The sequence below is a fragment of the Maniola jurtina genome, chromosome 4 (genome assembly GCF_905333055.1).
Source record: "Maniola jurtina chromosome 4, ilManJurt1.1, whole genome shotgun sequence".
NCBI classification, from domain to species: Eukaryota; Metazoa; Arthropoda; class Insecta; order Lepidoptera; family Nymphalidae; genus Maniola; species Maniola jurtina.
Window position 1 is genome coordinate 7,824,740 of NC_060032.1, and position 9,829 is coordinate 7,834,568.

Sequence of the window (9,829 nt, forward strand, 5' to 3'; positions counted from 1 at the left end):
TGTGGTGTCAGGGCATGTATCCATATTGGCGCCCCATACAGTGCCATGCTTCTAACTATCCCCGCATATAGTCGCCTGCAGTTGGATTCTGGCCCCCCAATGTTAGGCAGCAGTCTTCCCAAAGCAGCGGCGGCATTAACGAGCCTAGTGCCCAAAAGCTCGAAGTGCTTTTGAAAACGCCATCGTCCATCCAACACGAGGCCCAAATATTTCATGTTGGCCTTTACCGCTACTGTTGTGCCTTGCACAGTGATTTGTGCACCACGTGGCGGACCTCTGCGAGGACCATGAAAAAGGAGGGCCTCGGTTTTCGAGATAGAGACTCTCAAACCCAGCAACCGAATCCTATCCACAACCAGTGACGTGCCAATTTCCGCCAAACGAGCCGCCTCCTCATATGTCCTTCCACGGGCCGTGACGAGGGTATCATCCGCGTAGCAGAGGAGTCTCATCCGTGGAAGCAGCGGGGCCCGCAAGAGCCAATCGAAACCAATGTTCCAAAGCACCGGCCCAAGGACCGATCCCTGCGGAACCCCGCTGCAGACACGGCGCCGGAATATTTGCCCATTACTGCCCTCCCACAAGATTTGCCTGTCCTGCAAGTATGACTCCAGCAGTCGCTGGAGGTATAGTGGTACTCTGTGATAGCAAAGTGCTTCCAATAAAGTCTCAAATGGGAGACTATTGAAGGCATTTGCAACGTCAAGCGAGACTGCAAGAACCACTTCCCCTCTATCGATCGCTTCCATGGTCAGACTCTTCAAGGCATCCAGGGCATCCAGGGTCGAGCGACCTACCCTGAATCCATACTGTGCCTCAGATAGATTCGGGCCTACTGTCTCAAGGTGCTTTATGAGGCGAGTGGCAAGAATCTTTTCAAAGAGCTTGCCCGTCTCACTAAGCAGAACTATTGGTCTATATGCTGAAGGGGAATCCAGTGGGCGGCCCTCTTTGCGCAGCAGGCATAGCTTTCCTTCTTTCCAAGATTTCGGGAACTGTCCAGCACGTAGGCATTCGTCGAAGAGCTCCCTGAATTTCTCCCGCAGGCATTCCAGGGCAATATGAATAACTTTGCCCGGAATACCATCGGGTCCCGGTGCCGTCTTTCTAGCCCGTAAGCGGTCGAGTCCTAGGTCCAGCTCCTCCTCTGTGATAGGAGGAATGCCATCCGGCATGCCATCTCTCCCAAAAGGGGCTGACATAGGTGGGGGGAAGTGACTCTGTGAGTCAGGGAACAGTTCTCCAACTACACGCAAGAGGAGATCAGGTTGCAGGGTCTCCGTTATGGGTGCGCCTTGTGTGCGAAGCTTATTTCGTGCAGCACGGTAGGGACGTCCCCAGGGGTCCCTGTTTAGCGCCTCTAGCATCTCTTCACGGGCAGACTCCTTAGCCTTACTTATGGCCAGCTGCAATTCCTTCTTCGCCTGTTGATAAGCGCTCCGCGTTTGGCTATCCAGATCCGGGTTCAGACCGTTTCGCCTGCGATTCCGAACATATTCTCTGCGGGCTCTGTTGCAGGTTGCCCGGAGATTGGCGATTTCAGGGGACCACCAATACACGCGGCGACGAGGAGACCGACGCCGGGTCCGTGGCATAGATGCATCACAGATGTCTTTTAAGGCATTGCACAGCTGGTCAGAGTGTTCGTCCGCACTAATGTTGCTATTGTTGCTGGACGAGGACCACCGCAGTACAATGGCAGCTTCTTTAGCTAACTCGCGGTCCAGTAGACTCAAGCTCCAGCGCGGAAACTGGCTTGGGCTTCTTGAGTGGTTCCTCGGCCTCGGACGGGTAGAGATCTCAAAACGGATGTAATTATGATCCGAGAGGGTCTCCGCCTCTCCCTCTACTCTCCAGTTGACCACTCTGTCTGCAACCGCAGGAGTGGCAAATGACAGATCTACCACAGATCCCCCCTGCTGCCGCACACAGGTGTGTGTCGTTCCTCTATTGAGAAGGGACAAACCCGAAAGAAGAGCCCAGATCTGTACCGCCCTCCCCCTTGCATTTGTATTGGGATTTCCCCACGCCTGGGACTTTGCATTGAAATCGCCAAAAACGACGATGTGCGCTCCCGTCTGTCTATCAATAGCTGCTCTGACGGAGTCGAGGTAGGCTTCAAATTCTGCCAAGCTGCGGTTGGGCGAGAAATAAATGCCCACCACTACGTATTCCCCCCATTTTGCCACCGCGTATCCGGAACCTCTTTCTAATACCGTGAGCGAGATGTCGGTATTGTTTCTGGTCAGAACTGCTACCGACCCATCCAAGTCGCCAACCCAGTGTGATTGGGGAGGAATATAATAGGGTTCACAAGCGACTGCCAGATCTATTCCCCACTCCATCATTGATTGTAGCAAGAGATCTTGAGCCCCAGCGCAGTGGTTAAGGTTTGACTGGAGAAATCTTACATGACACGGCTGATTCATGATGACATTTCAGCTTCCTCTTGCGCCTGACGACGACCAGCGCTGGTGGCGGCCTGAGCCATTGAGACCATCTTACCCTTCACTGAGGGAGGGTTACAGCTCCTACCCCCCATGATATGTTCTGATGGTAGCCCTGCGTCTTTGCACACTGCGCAGCGCATTGGGGCTATGCATCCCAGCGATTTGTGACCGTTTCCACCGCACCGGAAGCACAGGTCGCCTCGGTTTGCTGTGGACGGACAGACTGGCTTTGTGTGCCCGATACCGAGGCACTTAAAGCAGCGCAAGGGGCGTTGCTCTAGCACATGGACCTCGGCAGAACTCCAACCGACCCGTAGCTTCCCGGCTTCCGAGATTACTTTAGCCACCTCTATGGGGCAGTGCAAGATGGCTGCGCCCACCCCTCTGGGGCCGGACTGCACTTCTCCCACTTTTAACGACTCGGTAGGACAGTTCCCAGCTCGCACGACGGCAGCAATTATCTTTTCTTTTGTGACCGAGTCATCAAGTCCAGTGACCCTGAGGGTCGCAAGCTTGGATGGGCGAACCACACTAGCCACGCCATCTAAAACAGTGCGGAGCCTGCTCGCTAGTAATTCCGCCTGTTCCGCCGTCTGGCCCTTAGGAAGCTCTAAGAGCCTGGCGCCTGTAGCCGCTCGGCGAATTTTTATTCCTTCGCCGATGCCAAGCTCCTCCAAGTTGACCTGACGCTCCGCCTGCTCCAGTATTTTAGCGTAGGTCACCCCCTTTTCTGCCGCTTCCGGCTGCAATGTGACTACGACCGCCGCGGTTTTAGGGGACGTAAGTTTCGGTTTAACCGGCTGACTTGTTTTGGCGGCAGTGGCAACCGTTGGGGTGGTGGCAGCGCCGGCTGTGGGCGGTGAGGTTTTTTTGGCCTTTTTGCCCTTTTTGACAACTGTTGCCCAGTCATTGACCTCCCTTGCCTCAACTCGACTGGGTCCAGCCATTGTCTCAGGAGTCCCAGCGGGCTTCGAGGCCACTGTAAAACTCCGAGTCATCGGGCCCATCCGAGCCGTTGGAGCAGCAGTAACTGTCTGCATCGCTGCCATTTCTCGGCTCTTATCCGCTGCTAAGGGCGGGCGGTGCACCTTCTCGGGCAGAAGCCTTTCCTCAATTCCGGCAAATCGGGCATCCAGCATGGCACCGACGGAGATAGCAATGGATGCTTTTAGCTCCTCGATGAGTTCCCCACTTAGGCTGGAGACGGACGTGGTATTTGCCGCCGCCATGGTCGCCTTCATCTCGCTAAATTCCCTTCGGTGGGCTTTTAACTCCGTCTTGAGGTTTTCCACCTCCTGGCGTAAGCGGCCATTGTCCACTCTAAGTCGTCGAGTTTCCTCGGCTTCCGTTCTGGATGCCAGAGCATCCACCATCTCTTGCAGAGCGGCAGCTGAGTCCTTAAGGAGCTTAGCATGTGAGCCCTTAAGGTGCCCTGATTTGGTGGCAACCTGAACTATAGTTGCCACGCTTTTACCTGCAACGGCTCGCAGCTCCTCGGCGCTGAGTTGGGTGGGGTCCTCTTTTTGTGCCTCTAAAGGAAAGTCTTCAGGGTCCAAGACGGGCTCAGATATCCTCTTGCGGCACACTCGATCTCGTAGGAATTGGTTGAAAGCTTCCTCTTTGGCCTCTTCCTTCGCCTTTCTGAGATTGACTCTGGCACGGGAGATTCCTGTACCTCGCCCTCGGCCTTTAGCCCTACCACGGCTTACGGATGAAGCCTTGGAGCTCTCCGAGTCCGGGTCCGAGTCAAGGCCTGATCGGAGCGGACTCCGAGTTCGAGAGCTATCTCTTGGTACCGACAATAGCCCGTGACTCCGCAACTTACGAGCAGCAGCTACATCCGTCTCCGTACTGATTCCGTCGTCCATTTGTACCTAAATGGGTGACCTGCTGGCGGCAAAGCCAAGCAGGTCAGCTATCAAGGGAACAAACACAGCCTAGCCTACAAGCATAAATTCCTATCCTAGCTTAGCTTAATCTAACCTATCCTAATTAATCTAACTTATCCTTATTAGTCTATCTTAACTTAGACTTAACAGCGTCCCTAGGTCACTTAAGTGTCACTAGGTCACCAGCAGGCAGCAACGTAGAATATCACAACACCACAGCACAGGCACAGTATTACCCCAGGCCGAAGCCGAGTTTATCGCACATTCATGAGTATGTACCTATTCACTCCGAATTCGAGGCCACGACAAGACGCGAGAATGCGTCCGCGCTTCGCGCGCCGCCCGTTCGTCCGTGTCGCACCGAGAACACAAGGCAATCGCAACACGTCTATCTCGCACGAGGTGCGATGAAGTAATCACTTAAAAATTAAAAATAAGTTTGTTGGTTTGTCTTTCGATCACGCCGCAACGGAGCAACGGATTGATGTGATTTTTTGCAGAGTGACACAGTCTGCTTTTTATCTCAAAAATCAAAGAGTTTCCACAAGATTTTAAAAACCTAAATCCACGCGGACGAAGTCGTGGGTATCAGCTAGTGAGCTATACAAATTACCGTAGCATAAAAGAGAACCTGAAAAAGAACTAAAAATGCGAGCTAATGATAGGGCAAAAAGTTTCACGGTTAATTCATAGGTATGACAGGATTTTACAGAAAGCACTAATGGATTACTCTAGTAAAAAATTCAAAACTTTTCGTAAAAAAAGTGCTCCACCTGAAAAATACCGAATGAAAACCTGTGATTATAACGACGGTTTGACATGTTAGTTCTGCCTCATAATAATAACATAGTAGCCATTATTGAGATAAAAATAGGAAAAATAATTTTAAATATCCTTTGTTTGAAAAATTTTTTATTAGAGAGGTAATTTAGGAGTTTGTTCTTTGGTCAATCTTGTAATGTAGTACAACAACCTACTGAGTATTTGGTAGGCTCGCAGATTGCCCGAGAGTTTCAGAGAAGACTTCAAGTTTTGTAAACGTCTTAGGTCATGATGTAATGTTATCGTTAAACTTTGTAGACCAAAGTTTTACCTTATCATGGAGGTATGAACGAGGTAAATTACTTGTGCCATCCACTTCGCTTTTTATTGGTGGTTAAAGTTTAACGGTAACGGTAACTTAATTTTAATAACTACATACCTGCTATGCGACTAGACCCTAGTATAAACAACAGTATTTTTTTAAATTACTAATGGATTCTTCAGGATGGCATCTATCATTATCTACCTACCTACCTATACCTACTAGCCCAAATGAAGGCAATTTTTAGTAAAAAACTAAAGGTAGTGAAATTAATTGTGAATAGGTGTGGGGGCCTCAGCAGAAAATACCAAAAAGTAAGCCATAAAAGCGTTGTATAGAATGTGTAGAAGAAGGCCTGAGGAGAACGGGTAAATATACAAACTTAGGCAAAGGACCGCGATAAATGGAACAAAACTATGGAGGAGGCCAAGACTCGCAAGAGATGTAGATAGTGCCACAGGATGATAATGAGTGGCATTAACACTAACGACCGATTTTAGTTAACTAGATACTTGTGCAATTAGACAAGTTCGAGATAAGAAAGTACAACTGATAATAAATAAATAAACAGACAATCTATCCATCATTCTATTCATAAATACATGAACCATTAAAAAGCAATAATCATAATGTACCTACTTCATTATTTATTCAGATTTTTACAATAACTACAGTTAGGTATACTTACATAGGCGACCATGTCTCGGATGGTCAATGAACCTGAGAAGAATGTTCAGGCACTCCATTGAGTGCCTGAACATTTTTATCAGTTTAGGGTATCAGATAGGAGGGATTCGAAGCTTCTAGTTTTTCTACGTGATCAAATCAAAAATGAGGAGATCCGTGAGAGTACCAGAGGTATATAGGTGCTGTATAGGTACCAGAACTATATAGGTACTCCGTACTACACAAGCAGGCATGCTAACGTTTCGATATGAAGTAGGTACTTACTAGTCATATCTTATGAAAATAATATATGCTTCCACTCAATAAAGAAATAGTTAAAATTAAATTCAGCTCACGATGGAATACGCACGCAAAATACACTAGGGATATATAAATTATACTGAATGTAACATGTCTCACGATTACCATATCGCTTCTCACTAATGTAGGTTTCATTTAAATTTTAAACAATTGTCCTTTATATTTATTGACGATTGAAAACAAATGAATGGTGAAATGGCGGTTAATACAACGACATAGATAAATTAAATAGATACCACTCCTTTACTCTACAATATAGATTCTATATGAAAAGAAGTTAGTATAGCGCTATTTCTGTCACGGAATACCATACAAATGACAGAGACAAAAATCTCAGTGGGCGTTAACCATTTTCAGTCACCAACCAATGCCAGTGCCACTCGGGATGATGTAAGGATTCTAAATATACCGCATACACCCAAATCTGTTCAGGCATTTAGAAGTTATGGTGGGATTAAGAAACTCTAATAGACATCTATACTAATAAATAAAATTGGAGTGTCTGTCTGTAATTTCGAAATAACTACCTCATATTAAGCTCATATGGTTATTTGAACGATACCAACACTGAATAACACGTTTTTAAAATTTTTGTCTCTCTGTCTGTCTGTCTGTCTATCTGTTTGAAAAGGCTAATCTCCGGAACGGCTGAACCGATTTTGACGGGATTTTCACAGACAAGTTGAGGATTGACCAGGGCGTAACATAGGCTACTTTTTTAACCGACTTTCAAAAAGGGAGTTGTGTTTTTCTACCTATGTACACCGAAATCTCCGAGATTTCTGAACCGATTTGCGTAATTTTTTTTTAATCGATAGAGAAACTTTGCGACATTGTTTCATAAAAAATTTGAGTCCAACTCCTCAATCCTGATGCTGCAGGGGATCTGACCAATCCACGCGGGCGAAGCTGCGGGCATCAGCTAGTCATTAAATATATCCTGAATACATTACACTCCTTTTTAGAGTTCCGTACCTCAAAAGGAAAAACGGAACCCTTATAGCATCACTTTGTTGTCTGTCTGTTTGTCTGTCTGTCTGTCACTCCATCCGTCAGCCCGTTAGGTACCTGTATATTCTAAAACAGATTTTTGTTTATTTATTAATTTGTTTTTATTATTTTGATTTTTATTTATTATATTATAAATAGTTTTTGATTTATCGTGCAAAATGTCAGAAAAAATACCCGAGTACGGAACCCTCAGTGCGCGAGTCTGACTCGCACTGTGCCGGTTTTTTTTAAGCAGCCGTGTAAATTTCCATCAGCAATCAAAATTAGTGTATTATCTTTAAATCAGAGCTTTTATTTCTGCCATATAAATACTACGAATCAGTTTATGGTGTACGCTTACTATATACTACCTATTTACCAAGTTTATGGTAACGAGTTACCTACTACAATCACATATGCGCCAAGCGGAATATCCGGATTCTAATTTGACTAATGCATTGTTGTTGTAGGTAATATTTCGTTGGTGTTATATGCCTGATACATGCTTGATAATGACGTAAGCTTGGAAAAAAGTTCACGAACACAGTGACAATATCGTTATTTCCGCTGTGTCTATTCATTTGAATATCAAACGAACCCTATAATAAATTGTTAGTTAGTTAGTTGTTAGTTGATTTTGTGTATAGCGCTTTTCAGGTAGGTAGGTAAGTACATTTTCTTTTCTCTTGTTCTATAGAAAATCAGGTAAGTAGGTAACTGATAGGTACATCTATTGGGTACTCACTATAAATTATTATTATAACCCATAGTAGGTAATTAATATGACGTTTATGCTGAAAGCCTAGAGTATCTAAACATAAAGAACAAATGGATAGATGTTTTAACGAGAAAATGTATTATATTTTTTATGTAGCGTATAATGTTAATAATGTACTTAGTGTTTGAATAATAGTTATTATAATAGATACTAGAAAATTGCAAACAATACTCAATTTCGCAAAAAAAAAAGGTATGCTTATTTTATAATCTCATTTTTAATGTTTTACCCACATTTTAAAGGAAAATGTCTAAATAATTTTAAGACACATCAAAAATTACGGAACCGGCAGGATTCATTAACCTTGCTTCTCTCTGGGTATCGGACCTGGCTACTTGGCTACTTTATCAAGAAATATTTAGACATGCTCAGTAGGTTGAATTGAGTTCATATTGTGTTTACACGAAGTTGGACGTCAGTGATTAATAGGTTCACGCGAAGATAGTAATTTTGTTATATTGGATGGCATCTGCGTGACTGCGTTTGTTAAGATTAAGTCTGATGTTAACTACATTAGTGATGGAAAATGGACTATTGTCTACGCTTGGTTCGATTGACAATCATTAGCATAAAAAATCCTTCATTATATATTATGTACCTACACGCAATCAATACGCTCTGACACGCAATAAGAAGCTTCAGTTGCGTGATGCGTCATACTTATTCATAACTTTTCAAGCACGCTGAAATCGCAGTGCACTGGGGTTTTATCATTCTAAGTGCCGTGCCTATAGGCTCAAAAAGGCCCCCCCAAAGTCTTAACTGCCGTAGTTTGAATGCTACAGTGCTGTGACGATCGCAATTGGCCCCTGATTGGCTTTTACTCCCTCACTATTGACTGAAGTGCATTGTTTAAACAAGAATGCCATAAATCCAGCCAATCACAGTTAAAGAGATTGTATCAAAGATCATTGCAATTTTTACGCAATCGATCGGTCAAGTTTGTCAGAAGATTCATGGAGGTTGTTGTCGTTGAAAGGTCGGAGTCAAGAGTCACGAGCCTTCATCATATCTCAAATTTTAGGGAATGTGCCCAAGTCAGTTTTTTCCCATAATTGCCTATTACTGGCTCATCTTGTTCATCTTATGATCCTTGTATGATCTTATCGCTATGATGGTCCATCTTGGTACGATATTTGGTTCTAGTTGTCATCATGAGGATGTCGAATCGTTCCCATCACTAGAATGACTTTAGCGGCATCAAAAGCGGCCGTAACTCGTAACACACGCATTAGCGCGGCTTTACGATTTGTATACTGTTTGTGTGCCGCTGCAGCGAGCCTTGGGCCGGTCGTAACCGTAACGTGGAAATATTTAGCTGTCGATGTCGCGCCGTGCCAATTCTTTACTTTTAATAAAATTTGCTTATATAATAACTAGATCATGTCCTCAACGTCTGCGTGGATTTGGCTCTTTGATTTTCTGGAATAAAATTATGTCACTCGCCAGGTCTTTAACTATTCGTATATCCATTGCAAAAAATCACGTAGATCCGTTGCTCCGTGCGGCTCCGTTGTTATCCCGGATAAATCAAAGAGTTCCCACGAGATTTAAAAAACTAAATCCACGCGGAGAAAGTCGTGGCCATCAGCTAGTAACTCATATTTACCTACTTATAACTCAATCTGCGACATACGGCATTTCTTCCTAC

The 9,829-nt window shown here is 45.0% G+C and overlaps 2 protein-coding genes across 2 annotated transcripts in view; both read right to left on the minus strand.

The window, feature by feature from the left end:
• LOC123864566 (aquaporin AQPAe.a) overlaps positions 1-9,829 on the minus strand; it is a 55,440-nt gene that overhangs the window by 17,640 nt on the left and 27,971 nt on the right. The window lies entirely within an intron of this gene.
• LOC123864711 lies at positions 2,426-4,318 on the minus strand. Its single transcript, XM_045905333.1, has one exon. It carries the CDS (start codon positions 4,316-4,318, stop codon positions 2,426-2,428), a length of 1,893 nt encoding a protein of 630 aa, XP_045761289.1.

Bases quoted from the DNA above. Each gene is read 5' to 3' on its own strand.
- LOC123864711 (XM_045905333.1), bottom strand. From the start codon at position 4,318: ATGGACGACGGAATCAGTACGGAGACGGATGTAGCTGCTGCTCGTAAG.